Source organism: Dryobates pubescens, chromosome 25 (genome assembly GCF_014839835.1).
Source record: "Dryobates pubescens isolate bDryPub1 chromosome 25, bDryPub1.pri, whole genome shotgun sequence".
Classification (NCBI taxonomy): domain Eukaryota; kingdom Metazoa; phylum Chordata; class Aves; order Piciformes; family Picidae; genus Dryobates; species Dryobates pubescens.
The window spans coordinates 5371785-5393077 of NC_071636.1; the positions used below are offsets into that span (position 1 = coordinate 5371785).

The 21293-nt window shown below is 56.7% G+C and overlaps 1 protein-coding gene across 2 annotated transcripts in view; it reads right to left on the bottom strand.

Annotated features, from left to right (window-relative positions):
- Positions 1 to 20299, bottom strand: part of GRK3 (G protein-coupled receptor kinase 3) — an 88886-nt gene extending 68587 nt beyond the window's left edge. For both annotated transcript variants that reach the window (XM_054173190.1, XM_054173189.1), the window contains exons 1-2: positions 20084 to 20299; positions 1601 to 1677 (exon numbers count right to left, since the gene is read on the bottom strand). In XM_054173190.1, coding sequence (XP_054029165.1) covers positions 1601 to 1677; positions 20084 to 20196 — 190 coding nt within the window. In that variant the 5' untranslated portion in view covers positions 20197 to 20299. The remainder of the gene's footprint in view (positions 1 to 1600; positions 1678 to 20083) is intronic.
- Between the last annotated feature and the right edge of the window lie 994 nt (positions 20300 to 21293).

A 21293-nucleotide genomic window follows, 5' to 3' on the forward strand; every position in this document is an offset into this window, starting at 1 on the left:
CCTGCTCCACTGCTTCAGCAGCCTCACACCAGAGATGTTTCTCCTCATGTTGAGGTGGAACTTCCTGTGTCCCAGCTTGTCCCCTTGTTCCTAGCCCTTAGTTGCTTAGTACTTAGTTGCTCAGCCTGGAGAAGAGGAGGCTCAAGGGAGACCTCCTTGCTCTCTACAACTCCCTGAAGGGAGGTTGTAGCCAGGTGGGGGTTGGTCTCTTCTCCCAGGCACCCAGCAGCAGAACAAGAGGACACAGTCTCAAGCTGTGCCAGGGGAGGTTTAGGCTGGATGTTAGGAAGTTCTTCCCAGCAAGAGAGATTGGCCATTGGAATGTGCTGCCCAGGGAGGTGGTGGAGTCCCCATCCCTGGAGGTGTTTAGGAAGAGCCTGGATGGGGTGCTTGGTGCCATGGTTGAGTTGATTAGATGGTGTTGGGGGAGAGGTTGGACTTGATGATCTCAAAGGTCTTTTCCAACCTGGTTAATTCTGCTCTGTTCTATTCTCTTCTACTGGGCACCACCAAAGAGAGTCTGGACCCCTCAGGTATTTACAGGCATTAACAAGATCCCCTCTCAGCCTTCTCTTCTCCAGACAAAGCAGCCCCAGGGCTCTCAGTCTTTCTTCACAGCAGGGCTGTTCAAGTCCCTTCCTCATCCTCACAGCTCTCTTTTGGACCCTCTCCAGCAGACCCCTGCCTCTCTTCAACTGGGGAGCCCCAACCTGGACACAGAGTGCTCCAGGGGTGATCTCAGCAGGGCAGAGCAGAGGGGGAGGAGAAGCTCCCTGGACCTGCTGGCCACTTGTCCTGATGCAAACAAACACAGTGTGAACCAATCAAGCCCCCATGCATGGCACCTTTGCCACTGCTGCTACCCCACACCCCCAAGGCTGCTTCTCCTGCAGGGTGGGGGGGAAAAGCCTAACTGATGTGACCCATTAGCTTGTTGACAAGCCCATACCAAGTAATAGAATTTTCTCCTTGGTGTCTCCAAATAATTTCATTAGTATTCCAGTAGTTTTCCAGAGCCTGAAGTTGACAGATTGGCCTTGCTTCACCCTTCCTCCCTTCCAGGAGACTTCATTTTATTGAAGGCCTTGCTTTCAACTAAGCCCTGCCCATCTCTGGAGAAGGGAAGGCTCAGTGGTCACCTAGCTGTGGCCTTCCAGGATCTGAAGGGGGCTACAAGAAGGCTGGGGAGAGACTTCTCAGGATCTCAGGGAGTGATAGGACTAGGGGGAATGGAATGAAGCTGGAGGTGGGGAGATTCAGGCTGGATGTGAGGAGGAAGTTCTTCCCCATGAGAGTGGTGAAGCCCTGGGATGGGTTGTCCAGGGAGGTGCTTGAGGCCCCATCCCTGGAGGTGTTTAAGGCCAGGCTGGATGAGGCTCTGGGCAGCCTGCTCTAGTGTGGGGTGTCCCTGCCCATGGCAGGGGGGTTGGAACTGGCTGATCCCTGTGGTCCCTTCCAACCCTGACTGATTCTATGATCTCCCAGTGCTCCTCAGACCATCTGCAGCACTGATTGCTCAGCAGCTCTTACAGAGAAAGGGGGCAGGGAGCCAACCTCCCAAAGGCTGAGGTGAGGAGCTCTGGGTTGAGCCAAGACTTACCAATCTTCTGGTGAAAGATCTTGTCAAAGGTTAATTCCCCTCTCTCCTCGAGGTACTTCTGCATGACGCTGCGGATGCTGGAAGGAGGCAAGGAGGAGAAACACAAGAGTTAACTTCAAAGGGAGGACTTTTAAGCACACCTTTCACCTGCTGGGGAGCAAAGGAGCATGACAAGGAAACATCAGGGTAAAACTCAGTGCAAAATGAGATGTCTGAAGGGTGGTTGTAGCCAGGAGGATCAGGAACAGTGTGGCCAGCAGCAGCAGCAGCAGGGAGCTCATTCTGCCCCTGTGCTCAGCACTGCTTAGGCCACAGTAGAAGTCTTGTGGCAGATTTTGTGGGTAGGATTGGGCTGCCAGGTGGAGCTGGAGCACCAAAGGTCCTTCCTCAGAACCAGAGGCTGCAGGCAGGAGTACAAGGAGGGGAGCATGAGATGGGGAAGCCCTGAACTGACCCTGCACTTCCCAGGAGCTATTCTGACCCTTGCCTTGCTTCTTTATTCTTGAATCAGGATTTGGCTTGCCCTGTGTAAAAATCAATGCACAAGTCAATCAAAGTTCCATCAGGGCTGTTAAGGCTGCCACCACCACCACCAGTGAGTGAGGAGATGAGCCAACAGGAGCTCCATTGAGATCCCTCAGCTGGCTGCCATGCACTTAACATCTCCTCTGCCTAATTTAGCATCTCACAATCACTTATTTAAAGCCCATTAACTCAGATTCCCTTTCTGTGACAAGTCACCTCCATCATCACCTCCATACTGTGCCCATAAAACTTTCATATGGGCAACAGTACAAGGCCATAAATCCCCAAAGCAGTGTGGCCCAGCAGCCCTGGCTACAACAGCTCCATTGCCACAGGGTGAAGGCAGAATTCCACCAGACACTTGCTGCTTCCAAGCTGAAGTCTGACTTCACAGTGCCACAGAATCACCAAGGTTGGAAGAGACCTCAGAGATCATCCAGTCCCACCTGGCACCACAGACCTCATGACTAGACCATGGCACCAAGTGCCACATCCAATCCCCTCTTGAACACCTCCAGGGATGGTGACTCCAGCACCTCCCTGGGCAGCACATCCCAATGGCTAACAACTCTCTCTGGGAAGAACTTTCTCCTCACCTCCAGCCTAAACCTCCCCTGGCACAGCTTGAGACTGTGTCCTCTTGTTCTGGTGCTGGATGCCTGGGAGAAAAGACCAACCCCCACCAGGCTACAACCTCCATGCAGAGAGCTGGAGAGAGCAAGAAGGTCTCCCCTGAGCCTCCTCTTCTGCAGGCTAAGCAACCCCAGCTCCCTCAGCCTCTCCTCACAGGGCTGTGCTCCAGACCCCTCCCCAGCTTTGTTGCCCTTCTCTGGACACCTTCCAGCACCTCAACATCTTTCCTAAACTGAGGGGCCCAGAACTGGACACAGGACTCAAGGTGTGGCCTAAGCAGTGCTGAGCACAGGGCACAATGCCCTCCCTGCTCCTGCTGGTCACACTATTCCTGATGCAGACCAGGATGCCCTTGGCCTTCTTGGCCACCTGGGCACACTGCTGGCTCATGTTTAGGCAGCTGTCAATCAGCACCCCCAGGTCCCTCTCTGTTTGGGAGCTCTCAGCCACTCTGCCCCCAGCCTGTAGCACTGCATGGGGTTGCTGTGGCCAAAGTGCAGCCCCTGGCACTTGGACTTGTTGAATGCCATCCTGTTGGCCTCTGCCCATCTGTCCAGTCAGTCCAGGTCCCTCTGCAGAGCCCTTCTGCCCTGCCACAGATCTACTCCTGCTCCCACCTTGGTGTGATCTGCAGATTTGCTGGTGACTGCCTCCATGCCCTCTGCTCAGATTGCAAGGTTTTGTTCCTGGGCCAGGCTGCCCAGCAGAGCAGCAGTGCCCTGTGCCAGAGAGGAGAGCTTTGTCCCTCACACAATGGCAGTGTTTGCCTGGGCACTCCAGTCACAGGGGAAGCTGGGCATTATCTTCTCTCCCCTTGTCTAGACTGAGCTCTGTTTATGTAATTTCTCACCAGGCACTTGTTTGAGCAGAGGAAAGCTTTCTTGATGTCATTATTGTCATTCTAATGGGCTTATTCTGTTACTGATGGTCTGGTGGGTGGTGGGAATGGGACACTGCCCCGGAGCGCTCCCAGTGCCAGGACTGTGAAGGGAGCTCCTGGTGGCCTTGGGTCAAGGTCACCTGGGGGCAGGAGTTGAGCTGCTGGAGGGTAGAGAGGCTCTGCAGAGGGACCTGGACAGGCTGGGCAGATGGGCAGAGGCCAAGGGCAGGAGATTGAACACATCCAAGTGCCAGGGGCTGCACATTGGCCACAGCAACCCCAGGCAGTGCTACAGGCTGGGGGCAGAGTGGCTGAGAGCAGCCAGGCAGAGAGGGACCTGGGGGTGCTGGTTGACAGCTGCCTGAACATGAGCCTGCAGTGTGCCCAGGTGGCCAAGAAGGCCAATGGCATCCTGGCCTGCATCAGGAACAGTGTGGCCAGCAGGAGCAGAGAGGTCATTGTGCCCTGTGCTCAGCACTGCTCAGGCCACACCTTGAGTCCTGTGTCCAGTTCTGGGCTCCTCAGTTTAGGAAGGACATTGAGACTCTTGAAGGTGTCCAGAGCAGGGCAACAAAGCAACCTCCCTTCAGGGAGTTGCAGAGAGCAAGGTCTGCCCTGAGCCTCCTCCTCTCCAGGCTAAGCAACGCCAGCTCCCTCAGCCTCTCCTCCCAGGGCTTGTACAATCTGGGCTGCAGAGCTGCATTTCCCAGCAGGACTCCTGCACAAGCAACCCCAGCCAGGCCTGCTCCCAGGGCAGACAAAGTGCCAAGGCCAGCAGTGGACTCCCCTGCACAAGTTCATCTCAGTTCCCAGCATGGAGCTACCTGAGCAGCAACTGCTCCAAACAAGCAGAAACCAAAGCTGCCTGCAAATGAACTCCTGGGAGGCTTCAGAAACAAAACCACATCCAACTGGCCTGCAGCTGAACCTTTCATCCATCTATTGCTCCCTTCTGGCAGGAAGAAGAGAGCAAGCAACAAAAGCCACCAGAAATGCTGTTTGCTGTCCACACACACAAGTCAGCTAAGGAATAAAGATATTTGGGGAGGGGGGGAGGAAAGTCAGGCTCAAAATGCTGTGAGAAATGCAGTTTGGGCTCTGGACACCTTTGCACTGGTTTAAATGGGACCTGGAGCATCTCTGTGAGGAGCAAAGGCTGAAAGCCCTGGGGCTGTTGAGCCTGGAGAATGAGCAGCCCCAGAGGGGATCTGCTCAGTGCTCAGCAAGAGCTAAAGGACCTGTGGGGGGCAAGGGGATGAGGCCAGACTCTTGTCAGGGGTGCTCAGGGGCAGGGGGCACAAACTGGAACCCAGGAGGTACCATCTGACCAGGAAGAGAAATTTCTTTAGGGTGAGGGTGCTGGAGGCCTGGAGCAGGCTGCTCAGAGAGGTTGTGGAGTCTCCTGTGGAGAGCTTCCAAACCCCCCTGGCCATTGTGATCCTGGGCAAGCTGCTGTGGGTGCCCCTGCCTGAGCAGGGGAGTTGGACTGGCTGATCCCCAGAGCTCCAAGCCCACTGCTAAAGCACAGGGCCAGTCTCAGCATCCCAGCATGGTAGGGGTTGGAAGGGAGCTCTGGGGATCAGCCAGTCCAAGCCCTCAGCTAAAGCAAGAGCTGAGCCTGCACAGCAGCCACAGCTGTGCTGCCCACATCCCTCTTCATCAGCACTGGTTGATGCCCTTGGAGTGCCAAGGATCAGGATCCTTGCTCCACTTGCAGTAGAACTCTCCCAAAACCTCTGCCCAGTGTCACCACCTGCTAGACCTCTCTGGCTGAGCTTGGCACAGGAGCTGCTGTGCCCCTGGGCACAAGGCAAAGGGCTGCACTGTGCTCCCAGGGACTCACTTCAGTTCCACAGGATGCCAGCATGGAAGGGACCTCTGGAGGTCACCCAGTCCAATCTCCCCTGCTCAGGCAGGGGCACCCACAGCAGCTTGCCCAGGATCACAATGGCCAGGGGGGTTTGGAAGCTCTCCACAGAAGGAGACTCCACAATCTCTCTGGGCAGCCTGCCCCAGGGCTCCAGTACCCTCACACCAAAGAAGTTTCTCCTCCTGTTCAGGTGGAACCTCCCAGGCTCCAGTTGGTGCCCACTGCCCCTTAGGCACCCCTGACAAGAGCCTGGCCTCATCCCCTTGCCCCCCACAGGTCCTTTAGCTCTGGCTGAGCATTGAGCAGATCCCCTCTGGGGCTGCTCTTCTCCAGGCCCAACAGCCCCAGGTCTTTACAAGCACAACTGCTTTTCCCCCTTCAGAAGCTTCAGCAAAGGAGTGAAAACCCTGGAGAGAGCCCTGGCTTCAGAGTCACATCTTCTCAGAAGTCTTTGCAAGCAGCTTGAGCTACACAAACCCCCCTGTGCTTGCTTTCCCTCCTCCCTGAGGAGCTGCTCCCCTTTGAAGAGGCCAAGCATCCCTCTGGGGCAGCCCAAGCACAGCAGCAGTTCCTCTGAAGCAAGCACACAGGCAGGGGGGGAGAAGTGATTTTGCTGCTTCTCCAGGAGCTTCTCAACCTGGCAGTCATTTTAAGGTCCCTGAAGGGAGGTGTGAACAAAATCATCATCACCATCACAGCAGTTTGGCAAGGAGACCAGGAAACACTGGTCAGCTGCTCAGCTCCCTCTGGAGCTCCTGCACCACACAGCCCTGGGAGACCCAGAGCTGGGTCCTCAGCACCCATCCATCCTCAGCTCCCTCTGGAGCTCCTGCACCACACAGCCCTGGGAGACCCAGAGCTAGGTGCTGAGCACCCATCCATCCTCAGCTCCCTCTGGAGCTCCTGCACCACACAGCCCTGGGAGACCCAGAGCTGGGTGCTCAGCACCCATCCATCCTCAGCTCCCTGTGGAGCTCCTGCACCAAGCACCCCCAGAGGATGCCCAGGGCTGCAGGAGTGGGGCAGGTAAGCATGCAGCTGATAGGACACAGGACCAGCAAGGCTAGAAAAGACCCCCCCAAGACCATCAAGGGTTGGGAAAGACCCCCCCAAGACCACCAAGCTTTGGGAAAGACAACCCCCCAAGACTATCAAGAGTTGGGATAGACCCCCCCAAGACCATCAAGCTTTTGAAGAGACCCCCAAGACCACCAAGCTTTTGACACAACCTCCAGCCCATCAAGGTCTGGGAGAGACCCCTGAGACCACCAAGGTTTGGGAGAGACCCCTGAGACCATCAAGGTTTGGAAGAGACCCCTGAGACCACCAAGGTCTGGGAGAGACCCCTGAGACCATCAAGGTTTGGGAGAGACCCCTGAGACCATCAAGGTTTGGAAGAGACCCCTGAGACCACCAAGCTTTTGACCCAACCTCCAGCCCACCAAGGTTTGGGAGAGACCCCTGAGACCATCAAATCAAGGTTTGGAAGAGACCCCTGAGATCACCAAGGTTTGAAGGAGACCCCCCCCAGACCATGAAGGCTGAACAAGACCTCTGAGACAATCCAGTCCAGCTGCCAACCCACCGTGGGGAGGTCCAGGCTGTGCAGAGGCTCTGAAAGGAGCCACAAAGTCTTGTGAGCTGTACCAGAAAGATCAACCTGCCCTTCTCCACCTCCCCCAGCAGCAAGGAGTGTGCTCTGGGTGCCACAGCTCAGCTGAACTTCCTTCACTTGACTGTTCCCAGCCCCGGGCATCGCTCCAGGCTGCTCCCAGCAGGACCCACAGCCCATCCAGGACAAGGCACCAAACTCCTGGCTCCACACAGCTGCCTCACAGCCAGAATGCACCATCCCACCCTGGAAGCTTTCCCCATTAACACCCTGCTGCTTCCAGCAGGCAAAAGAAGCCTGCACAGCCTGCTCTCCTCCCAGATCACCCTCAGCCACCTTCTTGCTTAATTAAGGTAATGAGGCCCAAGGGAAGGGCTAGGTTTCAAAGCATCAGCTTCAGCCTCACAGCATCCCCACAGGGGAACTAATTGGAACATCTCCCTGCAGGCCAGAGCTCTCTCTGCTGTGCCCAGAGATGCTCCAAGCACTGCATGCTTGACATGCCAGGACAGGCAAGGGGTCTCCCTTGCTCCTCTGAAGCTCAGAGCTTGACTCCTGCATCTGCCCAATGTGCTGTGTGCCAGCAAAAGGACAGCACTTGCTGTCTGCCTGCCTTGGCCCCCGAGCTGCACGATGCAGGTAACAGCACCCTCCATCCAGGCTCTTCCAGGTTGGATGGGAGAGACAATTTCTTCCCCAAAAGGGCTGTCAAAGCCTGGCCCAGGCTGCCCAGGGCAGTGGTGGAGTCCCTACCCCTGAAAGGGTTTTAGAGGAGTGTGCTGAAGGACATCATTTAGGATAGGATAGGATAGGACAGGACAGGACAGGATAGAATAGGATAGGATAGGACAGGACAGGATAGAATAGGATAGGATAGGACAGGACAGGATAGAATAGGATAGGATAGGACAGGACAGGACAGGACAGGATAGAATAGGATAGGACAGGACAGGATAGAATAGGATAGGATAGAACAGAACAGGATAGAATTAACCAGGTTGGAAGAGACCTTCAAGATCATAGGATAGGACAGGATAGGACAGGATAGGACAGAACAGGACAGGCTAGAACAGAACAGGATAGGCTAGAACAGAACAGGATAGAATTAACCAGGTTGGAAGAGACCTTCAAGATCATCACATCCAACCTCTCACCCAACACCACCTAATCAACTAAACCATGGCACCAAGCACCCCATCCAGTCTCCTCCTGACCACCACCAGTGATGATGTGCTGGGTGATGGTTGGGCCTGATGAACTGAAAGGTCCTTCCCTGCCTAGACCCTTCTGTGATTTCTTGTCCATTAAAGCTGCCAACACTTTGCAACAGGACCTTCATCATCTCACTCTCTTCTGTAGAGCCCTGTTTTAAGGCATCAGACATTGCAGCCACAACCACCACCTGATTTCCCAAGCGAGAAGCCGCCCAACTGGTGTTGAGAGCCTCAAGCAGAAGCTCTCCTGTACAGGTCCCTACCCTGGGAGTCCCTCTCCACCCCCAAAGCACACCTTTTGCTCCTAAGAAACCACTGCAGCACAAAACTGCTGAGACCTGAAGCCAGCACACTGCCACCAGCTCCCTTTATGCACACTCAGCCATTCGGAGAAAGCCATCTACTGACTACCTCCTCAACCACACACTCCACTGACAGCAAAGAGAGTAGTGCTGAAGACATTCCACATAGGGCCAGCGAGGCTGCACCGGCTCCTCCAGGGCCAGCGAGGCTGCGCCCAGCCCCTCCGGGGCCAGCGAGGCTGCACCGTCCCCTCCGGGGCCAGCGAGGCTGCACCCAGCCCCTCCGGGGCCAGCGAGGCTGCACAGGACCCTCTGGGGCCACCGAAGCTGCACAGGACCCTCCAGGGCCAGTGAGGCTGCACAGGACCCTCCAGGGCCAGCGAGGCTGCACAGGACCCTCCAGGGCCACCGAGGCTGCACCCAGCCCCTCCAGGGCCAGCGAGGCTGCACCGTCCCCTCCGGGGCCACCGAGGCTGCACAGGACCCTCCAGGGCCACCGAGGCTGCACAGGACCCTCCAGGGCCACCGAGGCTGCACAGGACCCTCCAGGGCCACCGAAGCTGCACAGGACCCTCCAGGGCCAGTGAGGCTGCACAGGACCCTCCAGGGCCAGTGAGGCTGCGCCCAGCCCCTCCAGGGCCAGTGAGGCTGCGCCCAGCCCCTCCAGGGCCAGCAAGGCTGCACCCAGCCCCTCCAGGGCCAGCAAGGCTGCACCCAGCCCCTCCAGGGCCAGCAAGGCTGCACAGGACCCTCCAGGGCCACCGAGGCTGCACAGGACCCTCCAGGGCCACCGAGGCTGCACAGGACCCTCCAGGGCCAGCGAGGCTGCGCCCAGCCCTTCGAGGCTGCACAGGACCTCCAAGGTTCCTAAGCCATGCAGGAGGCTGAACTTCTAACCACCTTTTCACTCCTCTGTCACCTAGGCTCACCCTGAGCAGGGCTAAAGCGTTCCACAACAAACCCACAAAGGGTCAACCTTCCTTCCACCACCAAGTGGGTTTGTTCCCCTCCCCTCCTCAGCCAATCAGCACATGAACATGCAAGCATGCCTCCTCACCCAAGCAACCTGAGAGGTCAGATAAGCTCCAGCCTCCAGCCTTCAATCCTTCCTGAGCTGGTAAACTAACCTTTGAAACACACATCCCTGGGAAGAGCACTGAGAGGAATGAGCAGTGGCTCTCTGCAGCATGCTGCCCAATACTTCAGTCAAGGACATAAAAAGCAGAGGGATAGATGAGGACAGGAGACAATCATGATGGGCTGGCATTGCCCTCTCACACCCCACAGGCATGGGGGGCTCTCACTGCCCTCTCAGACAGAACAGAAACACATCCAGGTGGGTTTGCAATGTCTCCAGAGATGGAGACTCCACCACCTCCCTGGGCAGCCTGCTCCAGGGCCCCAGCACCCTTACATTCAAGAAGTTCCCCCTCACATTTAGAAGGAGCTTCTGATGCTCCAGTTGGTGCCCACCACCCCTTGTCCTGTCACTGGGCACCACTGGAAAAAGCCTGGTGCCATCCTCCTGGCACCCACCTTTGAAGTATTGATCAGCATTGATGACAGCCCCCTCAGGCTCCTCTTCCCTGGAGGTGTTCAAAAAGGGATTGGATGTGGCACTTGGAGCTGTGGTTTAGTTAGTCAGGAGGTGCTGGGTGACAGGATGGACTGGATGATCTCTGAGGTATTTTCCAACTTTCTTGATCCTGTGATTCCATACTGGGCTGAAGCATCCTGCTAATCACAGCTCCCAAACCCAGCTGACTTCCCCCACAGGTAAATACCTGTGAGGCACATCTTGAAGGTGTCCAGAGAAGGGCAACAAAGCTGGGGAGGGGTCTGGAGCACAGCCCTGGGAGGAGAGGCTGAGGGAGCTGGGGTTGCTTAGCCTGGAGAAGAGGAGGCTCAGGGGAGACCTTCTTGCTCTCTCCAACTCCCTGAAGGAAGGTTGGAGCCAGAAGGGGGTTGGTCTCGTCTCCCAGGCAAGCAGCACCAGAACAAGAGGACACAGTCTCAAGCTGTGCCAGGGGAGGTTTAGGCTCCAGGTGAGGAGAAAGTTCTTCCCAGAGAGAGTTGTTAGCCATTGGGATGTGCTGCCCAGGGAGGTGGTGGAGTCCCCATCCCTGGAGGTGTTCAAGAGGGAATTGGATGTGGCACTTGGTGCCATGGTTTAGTCATGGGGTCTGTTGGGTGCCAGGTTGGACTGGATGATCTCTGAGCTCTTTTCCAACCTTATTGATTCTATGATTCTCCAGACTAAAAGGCCCCAATGCCCTCAGCCTTTCCTCCTCACAGAGCTGTTCCAGTCCCCTCTGCATCACTGCAGCCCTTTGCTGCACCCTCTCCAGCAAGCCTCTGTCCCTCTTGAACTGGGGAGCCCAGACCTGGACCAAACCCTCCAGCTCCAACCTCAGCAGGGCAGAGCAATCCCTTTGGAACACTTCCAACACCCTGCAGGGCTGGGTTTAACTCCTTCCTTCAGGTTGTTATTTTTTTTTCCCCATTCAAATTCGAAGTAAATCCTGGAAATGGTGTTAAAAAAAAATGCCAAGAAACCATCTTGCTCAGCACTGGAGCAAAGCAAGAGAAGCCCAACTGTAAATGTCAAATGAAAACCCCCCTGAACTGTTTGGCAATGCCAGACAGCCAAGCTTCAGGAGCCCTGCTAAAACAATTTAGAGTCATTACTGCTACAAGCATAGAATCACAGAATCAGTCAGGGTTGGAAGGGACCACAGGGATCATCCAGTTCCAACCCCCCTGCCATGGACAGGGACACCCCACACTAGAGCAGGCTGGCCAGAGCCTCAGCCAGCCTGGGCTTAAACACCTCCAGGGCTGGGGCCTCAGCCACCTCCCTGGACAACCCATCCCAGGGCTTCACCACTCTCATGGGGAAGAACTTCCTCCTCACATCCAGCCTGAATCTCCCCACCCCCAGCTTCATTCCATTCCCCCTAGTCCTATCACTCCCTGAGATCCTGAGCAGTCCCTCCCCAGCCTTCTTGTAGCCCCCTTCAGATGCTGGAAGGTCACAATGAGGTCACCTCGGAGCCTTCTCTTCTCCAGACTGAAAAGCCCCAACTCCTTCAGTCTGTCCTCACAGGAGAGGTGCTCCAGTGGTGGAGTCTCCATTTCTGGAGGTCTTCTAAATCTGCCTGGATGAGTTCCTGTGTGACCTTCTCTCTTTGACAGCGGGGTTGGACTGGATGATCTCCAGAGGCCCCTTGAACAGCTCCAATTCCTTCAGTCTGTCCTCACAGCAGAGCAGCTCCAGCCCTCTGCTCATCCTCCTGGCCCTTTTCTGGACACCTTCCAGCACCTCCAGATCCCTCTTGCAATAGGGGCTCCAGAACTGGAGGCAGTACTCCAGGTGGGGTCTCAGCAGAGCTGAGCAGAGGGGGAGAATCCCCTCCCTGGCCCTGCTGGCCACACTTCCCTTGCTGATTGGCTTTCTGGGCTGCAAGTGCACACTGAGAGCTCCTGCTGAGCTTCTCCTCCCCCAGCACCCCCAAGTCTCTCTCCTCAGGGCTGCTTTCCAGCCAGTCACTGCCCAGCCTGCATTTGTGCCTGGGGTTGCCTCCACCCAGCTGCAGGACCCTGCCCTTGGTCTTGTTGAACCTCCTGAGGTTGGCTTGTGCCCACCTCTCCAGCCTGTCAAGCAGATGGGACAAGCTTCACCTCCCAGAGCTGAAGGGACTGTGCCATAAATTCATCTGAATTAACCATGAGAGCCCTGATCCCATCCTCTCCTGGTTCATTCTGCATTCATTGGCACTGTTCTCTCTGCACAAGCCTTTGCACAACGTGGGCCTGCTTTCCTGGTGGTGGTGGTGGTGGTTGGTGGTGCTGCTGCTGAAAGCAGAAGAGCACAGCACTGCTCAAGAAGCACCTCCACCAGTTTGCATTCACAGGATCACCAAGGCTGGAAGAGACCTCAAAGATCATCCAGTCCAACCTGTCACCTCAGACCCCGTAACTAGACCATGGCACCAAGTGCCACATCCAATCCCCTCTTGAACACCTCCTGGGATGGGGACTCCACCACCTCCCTGGACAGTACATTCCAATGGCTAACAACTCTCTCTGGGAAGAACTTTCTCCTCACCTCCAGCCTAAACCTCCCCTGGTGCAGTTTGAGACTGTGTCCTCTTGTTCTGCTGCTGATTGCCTGAGAGAAGAGACCAACCCCCACCTGGCTACAACCTCCCTTCAGGGAGTTGGAGAGCAAGAAGGTCTCCCCTGAGCCTCCTCTTCTCCAGGCTAAGCAACCCCAGCTCCCTCAGCCTCTCCTCACAGGGCTTTAATGACAGGACAAGAGGAAATGGCCTCAGGCTGCACCAGGAGAGGTTTAGGTTGGAGATTAGGAAAATCTTTCCTGCAAGAGTGGTCAGGCATTGGGACAGGCTGCCCAGGGAGGTGGTGGAGTCCCCATCCCTGGAGGTGTTCTAAAAGCAAGTAGATGTGGCACTGTGGGACAGGGGCTGCTGGTTGTGGAGGTGTTGGGTAGCAGGTTGGACTCAGTGATCTTGGAGGTCCTTTCCAACCTTAATGGTTCTATGGGGACTCCCCCAGTGCCCTGGGCAGCCTGCTCCAGACTTTGATAATCCCTTCAATGAAGAAATTTTCCCTCCTATCCAGGCTAGACCTCCCCTTTCTCCACACAACCTGCTGCAGACCAAGAGGGGGAGGTTGGCTCTAACACCACTGATGTGACCCTGTTAGACCCCAGAAAAGCCTTCAGCTCCCTTGTCTGCCATCAGAGACAAGAGAATGCAGAGGGACAGAGGGAGACAGACAGGCAACTCCCTCAGTAAACACGAGAAACCCTGCACCAACACAGCAAGCCCTGGCACATTAATCACAGTCCAACTTCATCAGCTTCACCACAAAAGACTTTTAATGAGGGAGCCAGGGAGGAGCTTTGCAGACCTGATAGGCCAGAGCAGGCAGGGCCTCGGTGCACATCAGGGAAGGCCAGAAGCTGCAGCAGCAGCAGCAGCAGCCATCTGCAGCAGCCGCCGGTGCCGTGGCACGGAGCGAGGGACGGTCAGCGCTACCTGCAGAAGCCCCAGACTGAACAGCAGGCCTGGAGCAACACAGGGGCAACGAGACAAGATGCAAAGGGGTGAGCAGCAAAGATGGAAATGGCACAACCAAGTGTCAGGCAAACGCTCTCAGAGGCAGCACTGGAAATGAATGAGTGCAAGAAGAAGGCAGGAAAACAAAGGCAGAGGAAATACCCTCCGAGGAGACAAGACTGACAGGCAGAGAGACAGAGGAGCTTAAGCCTGTGACTTAAGAGATGCTAAAGAAGGTTCAAGAGGTACAAGAGCATGCTGAAGGACACATCAAAGCAATGACTGAAATTCAGAGGAGTGCAGGGATGCCTAGAGAACAGACCTGAAACAGCAGAAGCAATAGAGGCTAACCGGGGCTCAACTCCAGGCAGGAGACATCGCCTGGGCTCTGCCAGCGCTCAGCACCACCACAGGGAAAAAGCAAATAGCTCAGGAGGGAACTGGGAAAGGAAAAGCAACCTGCAGGCATTCAGGGAACCTCAGTTACAGCTTAAGACAGGCCAGTTTGGCTGCTGGGCAAGGAAGCAGAGAGGACATGGCAGCCTCTCACCACAAACTGCCCCAGGGAGGAGCAGATGGGGTATCAGTCTGTTAGTCTTCAGCTCCAGAGGTCGAGTGAAGATGGGATGGCAAGAGAGGGAAAAGCCCTCAACAAAGCTGGGGAGGGGTTTGGAGCACAAGCCCTGTGAGGAGAGGCTGAGGGAGCTGGGGTTGCTTAGCCTGGAGAAGAGGAGGAGGCTCAAAGGAGAGGTGCTCCTCCCAGCACCTCTCCATGGCCTCTGTCTCAGTAGTGGACACCCCTGGCTTCCACAGCCAACAGCACCAGTGGGGAGAGTGAGCAGCAACCTGTGAGGAGCTCTGCCACAACCACATGCATGAGAGGCTGCAGGCTCTCTTCTAGGAGAAGACCTTCCTCCTGGAGATGGAGAGGTACAGAGAGGTGAGGAACCAGCTGGCCAAGAAGGCCAATGGCATCCTGGCCTGCAGCAGGAACAGTGTGGCCAGCAGGAGCAGGGAGCTCATTCTGCCCTGTGCTCAGCACTGCTCAGGCCACACCTTGAGTCCTGTGTCCAGTTCTGGGCTCCTCAGTTTAGGAAAGATGTTGAGGTGCTGGAAGGTGTCCAGAGAAGGGCAACAAAGCTGGGGAGGGGTCTGGAGCACAGCCCTGTGAGGAGAGGCTGAGGGAGCTGGGGTTGCTTAGCCTGCAGAAGAGGAGGCTCAGGGGAGACCTTCTTGCTCTCTCCAACTCCCTGAAGGGAGGTTGTAGCCAGGTGGGGGTTGGTCTCTTCTGCCAGGCAAGCAGCACCAGAACAAGAGGACACAGTCTCAAGCTGTGCCAGGGGAGGATGCCAGAGGCTGGAGGTTAGGAAGAAGTTCTTCCCAGCAAGAGAGATTGGCCGTTGGGATGTGCTGCCCAGGGAGGTGGTGGAGTCACCACCCCTGGAGGTGTTTAGGAAGAGCCTGGCTGAGGCACTTGGTGCCATGGTTGAGTTGATCAGATGGTGCTGGGTGATAGGTCTTTTCCAACCTGGTTAATTCTATTCTATTCCAAAAGCTCCTGTGAAAAGTATGGGGCTGTTTAAGAAACAAGCAACTGAACAAAACCCACCCTTGTATCTCCCCAAAAGGGCAGGATTCAGAAGGCAGCAGACTAACCAAGGGGGGGGAAAAAAAAAGGTTGGGAATAAAAAATAATCAGAATTAAATTGAGACATAACTACTGCAATAAGGGCAGGAAAGGAACAGCCAAGATGAGAAACATCTACATCTGCAGCAGGAGAAGAAGCAGGAGGGAAGCCTGGACAGATGCACACTGCTTTGTTACCATGCCCTTGGTATTTGTACACCAAGAGCACTCTAAGCTTACGTGATGTTTACAGTGAGGAACCTTTCAGGCTGACTTTCCTGGCGAGGAGGGCTGCAGGCAGCAGCAGGACAGCAGGCTCTGCGGCCGCCTGCCTTCCAGTTACCTGATCCCCCTGGACTGGGGCTCTCAACTTCACATGATGCAAATCCTTTCCTCAAAATAGAAGAAGCTGTTGGGGATGGAGTGTTCTTCCACTCCCTTGGACCAAAACAAGGCAAATCTGAATTTGCATGGGAAAGAAAGGGACTTCAAAAGGCTGCTGAAGAACCTTAGAAAACCTAAGGGTGCAGCTGGTCTCCTCCTAGTCCCCCAGTCTTAGCATGTATGAAAGGACTGGAACATGTCTGATGAGGAAAGGCTGAGAGACCTGGGGCTGCTCAGCCTGGAAAAGAGAAGACTGCAAGGGGATCATACTAAAGATTAAATGTCTGAAGGGTGGGTGTCAGGAAGAAGGGGCCAGGCTCTTTTCAGTGGTGTCCTGGGATAAGGCAAGGGGCAACAGGCACAAAGTGGAACCCAGGAGGAAAAGGCTGAGAGACCTGGGGCTGCTCAGCCTGGAAAAGAGAAGACTGCAAGGGGATCATACTAAAGATTAAATGTCTGAAGGGTGGGTGTCAGGAAGAAGGGGCCAGGCTCTTTTCAGTGGTGTCCTGGCATAAGGCAAGGAGCAACAGGCACAAAGAGGAACCCAGGAGGTTCCATCTGTGCAAGAGACACTTTTTTTGCTGTGAGGGTGCTGGAGCCCTGGAGCAGGCTGCCCAGAAAGGTCGTGGAGACTCCTTCTCTGGAGACTTTGAAGACCCATGTGGATGTGTTCCTGTGTGGCCTGCCCTAGGTGAACCCACCTTAGCAGGAAGGCTGGACTTGATTATCTTCAGAGGTCCCTTCCCACCCCTGCTGTTCCATGATTCTATATGATGGCAAGTCAGCAGGAAAAAGATTAAGGTTTCCCATTTGCTTGTATGTCAAATATGTATGTCAAAGCTTTCCCTCCCATTTTAGGTCCTGTTCCTGCAGGACATTTCTGCTTCTGACAGCCCCTCAAGTCCACCCCTGCAAAATCTACTCCCCCCAAGCAGGGGCTTTTTAGAAACCATGTAAAGCCAGAAGGTATCTCAGCTTTCCCACTTCTTGGCAAGGCTCTCAGGACCGAAAAGGAGGAAACGCAGAAGGGAAGGAAAAGCAGATGACAGAGGATGGAAAAAAGGCTTGTTTTGTTTTGCTGCCTCAAGAAAAAACACCACCACACCGAGCCTCTTCCTCAGGCACTCAGCTCATTGGCGTTTTCTGCCCTCTCCCTCCCCCCAGAGTGCCAGGTTTGGGCAATTTGGGCACAAAAAGCAGTCCCGGGGATGCTTCATTGTAAACTCTCAGCAACAATCAGCCCCCACGGCCAATAAACTCTTCACCCTCAAGAGTTTATGTGCTGCTAAGCCTTGGCCTGCAGCCTTGGAATTCACTCTGCCTGAGCTGCAGCTATTTCCTCGTAAACAGGAAGCCCCCCTCAAAATTTGCATTACAGCAAACTCCCTGCCTTCCCTTCAGCCTCTTATCTCACACAGATAAAAGGCTGCCGACAGGTGTACCAGGCTCCAGAGGAGACCAATCCCAAGGGGGTGGCGGGGAGGGCTTGGACACCTTTGTCTCTCTGGCCCGAGGGAGATAACCTCTGTGCAGCTGGGCAGCGGCTGCCCCGCTGGAGATAAAAGCAAGACCGAAGGCATTCCTGCGAGGAGGGCACTGCAGCAAGGCAGGGACGTTTCTTTCCAGGCGTGGATGTGATATTCCAGTGACCTTCCTGCTATCCATCCTGGTGACAGCCAGGAGCTGGAGCACCACGGCTGCTCACAGCCAAGCGTTAGGAAGCTCAGTGCTCCTCCCCAGGAGCTGCTCTCTCTCTCTCTCTCTCTCTCACACACACAGACAGGGAGAAATAAAAACACATCACTTGCAAGAACGCTTTGATTTCAAACTCCTAAGAGAGGACTTTCTGTGCTGTGTTTTATCCTTCATTTTTTTCCCCCCCCTCACTGTTACTATATCAACCTGCACTTAAGCAGCTTGACTGATATCCTTTCAAACGAATCACACTGCCCAGCGATCCAGGCTATCTCTCAGGGCACCCAACACTGAGCCGTGCCTGCCCTAACGAGAGGGATCAAACAAGCTAAGAGCCAGCCCAGAGAGCAGCGTGCAGACATCTGACACCAGAGTAACGGTCGATTTCCTACTTGCATGAGGAAATCCCTGGTTTCTGCTAGAAGCTGAGAAGCTCAGTCATTTCAGGCAACCTCCAGCCGTTTGTGGTCCCGGGCTTAGGTAAGCCTCTGTTCTCCTTTACGTCCACGCTTCCTCTCATTCATCTGCCGAGCTGTCTTACACGTCCCCTGTTCCACTGCGCCGCTCGCAGCTGCCAACCTCTCCCCTTCCTTATGGCTTCTCACCTTCTTCAGAGCGTGGCAGCCCGGGGCCGGGGGGTAGGGGGCAGGGGAGGGACGGCACACAATCCTTTGCCTTTAACATGTCATGGAAGCTGCAAACAGGTTCTTCCACATGCAGCTCTAGGGGGGCAAGGCGTTTCAGTCACCTAACCCTTCACCTTTCCTCCCGCTCTGCCAAACTTCCTCTTGCACTTTGGCTGCCATTTCCTACAATCGTTTGGGTTGGAAAAGACCTTTAAGATCATTGGGTCCAACCATTCAAAAGAAACCGCAGGGCTGTTTCAGTTGCAAAAGACCTCTAATTTCCCACCCTGCAAAGCCAAAGGCAGGTGAACCACCTCCCTGAGCTCAAACTCCCCAACACCAACCAAAGCAATCCTGGAGAAGCCAGAGCAGCATACTGCAGGTTCTCCAGGCCCCAGGCTGTGCTGAGAGGCTTGCAGCACGCTTTGCACAAGGGGATGTGGGTCGAGGGAGTTGCTTTCGAGCCTCCCCACACGAATCAGTGGGGCTGGTATTAGTCATGGCGTTGCAAGGACTCACCCCTCCCCCCCACACGCTCTTCGTGTCCCCATCTCTGACCTTCTTGGAGGAGGTCATGGCCCTGCTGCAAACAGAGAGCAGCAGGGCACATCACTGATGCCAGGAGCAGCAAGAGACATGGCCAAAGCAGTGGTAGATGTACAGCCACCAGTACACCCAGCAAAGCACACCAGTACCTCGGGACAACAGGACATTTTTATGGCTATCATTTTACTCATTATTTACATGTACCAGCAGAAAAACAAGCACCTTCCTCTGCCCAGCAAACCCTCCTCAACCAGACCTGCAAACCGACTGCCCCATTTCTTCATCAGAGATTTCACTGCCCGGGGTGGGGGTGGGTTAAGGTGGGCTGGGCACCTTTCTGCCCCTCGCCTTCCCTTGCTCCGCAGCAAGCACCGAGGCAGGAAAAAAAGGGGGGGTGAAGAAAGTGAGCAGAGGGCTTCAAGCCTCTCTCGGTGACAGCAGACAGCGAGGCTAGGCCACCCGTAGGCTTGCAAACTGCCTACACATCTTGCAGTACATTTTGGGTTGGATTTTTTTCCTCCGCTCCTGTTGCGATGTTTTGCTCGCCGGCTAAAGCTGCCTTTTAAACAGACACACACAGGGCCACGCCGGAGGGGCGAAAGCTTCAATTTCAGCGACAAATAAGCCGTGCTCAGGCGATTTTATAACACATGCATAACCAGGGACCGCCACTCAGAAGCTGCTTTCGCCAGCAAACCCTATCAAGCCTCCTCACGGCACCTGTCTGCTCAGCCAGCCAGCCTCAAGGCAGCCAACGGGGATGGAAGTGGCCACAAGACCTGCACCAGCCCATGGCTGAACATCACCTCTGCTCCATGAGCTCCTCGTTCGGAGCGGGAGGCGGCGGCGGGGGGGGAGGGGGGTGATGGAAATAACACCAAAACCTCTCTCCAAGTCTGTCCTCCCTCCTCGCATCTCCCTGCTGTCAAACCTCCTGAAGCATCACCCAAAAGAAAAAAAAAAACACAAACCACCAACCCAAACCCCAGCTCTGCAGAATAAACCGGCGAGAAGGCTTCGGGCTGCTTTTAGCGTGGGGTTGTGTTTTTTTTTTTAACCTGCTTTTAACCGTTTTATTTCGCTCACCACTCGAAATCTCTCTCGCCCTAGAGCATCAAGTTTAGGGTCAAACAAACCGCCCCGAGCCGCGGGGGTGGGGGGGGGGGTTTTTTCTTTCCCTTTACCCCCCGGCGCAAGCCGGCTTCTTCACCTCTTCACCCCGCAGAAGTTATTTCAGCTGAACGCAGCCGACCCGACCCCGCGGCTGCCCCCGGCCGCAGCTCCCAGGGCCGGCGCGGAGGCCTCGGGGTGGCCGTGCAGGGCGGCAGGACCGGCCGCCACCGGACCGTTATGTTCAGCCCCGAGGTGCCGGCGCTGGAGGAGGCTGGGGGGGGAGGGAGGGGAGGGAGAGGGAGGGGAGCAGGGGGAGGCCGCCGGGCCGGGGGTCGGGAGGGCGCAGGGGGCTCGGCGTGCCGGGGCGGGCGGTACCTGGGCTCGGGCAGGGTGATCTTCTTGCTGGCCCTGGCCGCCGGAGTGCTCTTGCTCTTCTCCATCGCCATCAGGTAGCTGACATCGGCCAGCACCGCCTCCAGGTCCGCCATGTTCCCGCTCCCGCCGCCGGGCTGCAGATGGAGGCTCCACCGGGGGCAGCCGCCCCCGAGGCGGGGGGTTGGCGGCGGGCGGGCGGGCAGGCGAAGCGGGCGGGCAGGCGGCGGCGGTCCCCCCCCCCCCCCCTCCGCCGGTGCCACCGAGCCGCCTCCCGGGTGCGCGTCTGCGTGTGTGTGGTGTGTGTGTGTGTGAGAGAGCGAGCGGGGGGGGAACGCAGCGGCCGCCTCCCCGCCCTCCGCGCCCGGGGCTCGCCGCCGGCCCTCTGCGCCCTCAGCCCGCGGCCGCCGCGAAGCCCCCCCCGCCCCCCCTCCCCCGGGGACACCACACAGCCAGCCGCGGCCGTGCGCCGCCTCCGCCGGGCCGCGCCGCGGCCCCCTCAGCACCCGCCCGCCCCCGCCGGGCCCATGGCGGCTCCGGGCGGGCAGGACCGAGCGCGGCCGCGGGGCTCGGCGGCCATGGGCGGGCGGCGCGGCCGCAGGGGCTGCCCGGCGGCGGCGGCGGTCGCGGCTGAGGCGGCGGCTGCAAAAATCCGGACCTGGATTCCTCCGGAGAGGCGGAGGAGAGGAGTTGGGGGGGAGCCCGTGGGGGGACGCCCACGGAGATATCGGGGAGGGGGCGGCGGGGGTCTGCCCGGCCCGGGCGGGGGGGAGCTTCTCATCGCTCCTCCCGCTGCAGAAGGGGAGGGGGAGAGGGCCGGGGCAGGCTCCCCGGGGGTGGGGGCGGACAGCGGGTGAGGCTGGGGGTCCGGTAAGGCAGCGAGGAGTGGTGGGAGGGGGGGGGTGTCTCGATGGTTATCTGTGTCACAGGTGGGTGTGGGGCTGCAGGAGCTTCCCGGGGTGCCCGTGGGGAACCCAGAAGCCGAAGCTGGCCTGGGATAGCCCAGGTGGCCGCAGCCCATCCTGCCTTAGGTCAGCTAGAGTGTGGCCAGCAGGACCTGGGCAGGGATTGTCACCCTTTACTCGGCCCAGAGGAGGCTGCATCTCGAATCCTGGGTTCATTTTTGGTCCACTCGCTCCAAGAAGGACATTTAGGGGCTGGAGTGTGCCCAGAGAAGGGCAGTGAAGCTGTCTGGAGAACAAGGGAAGGGGCT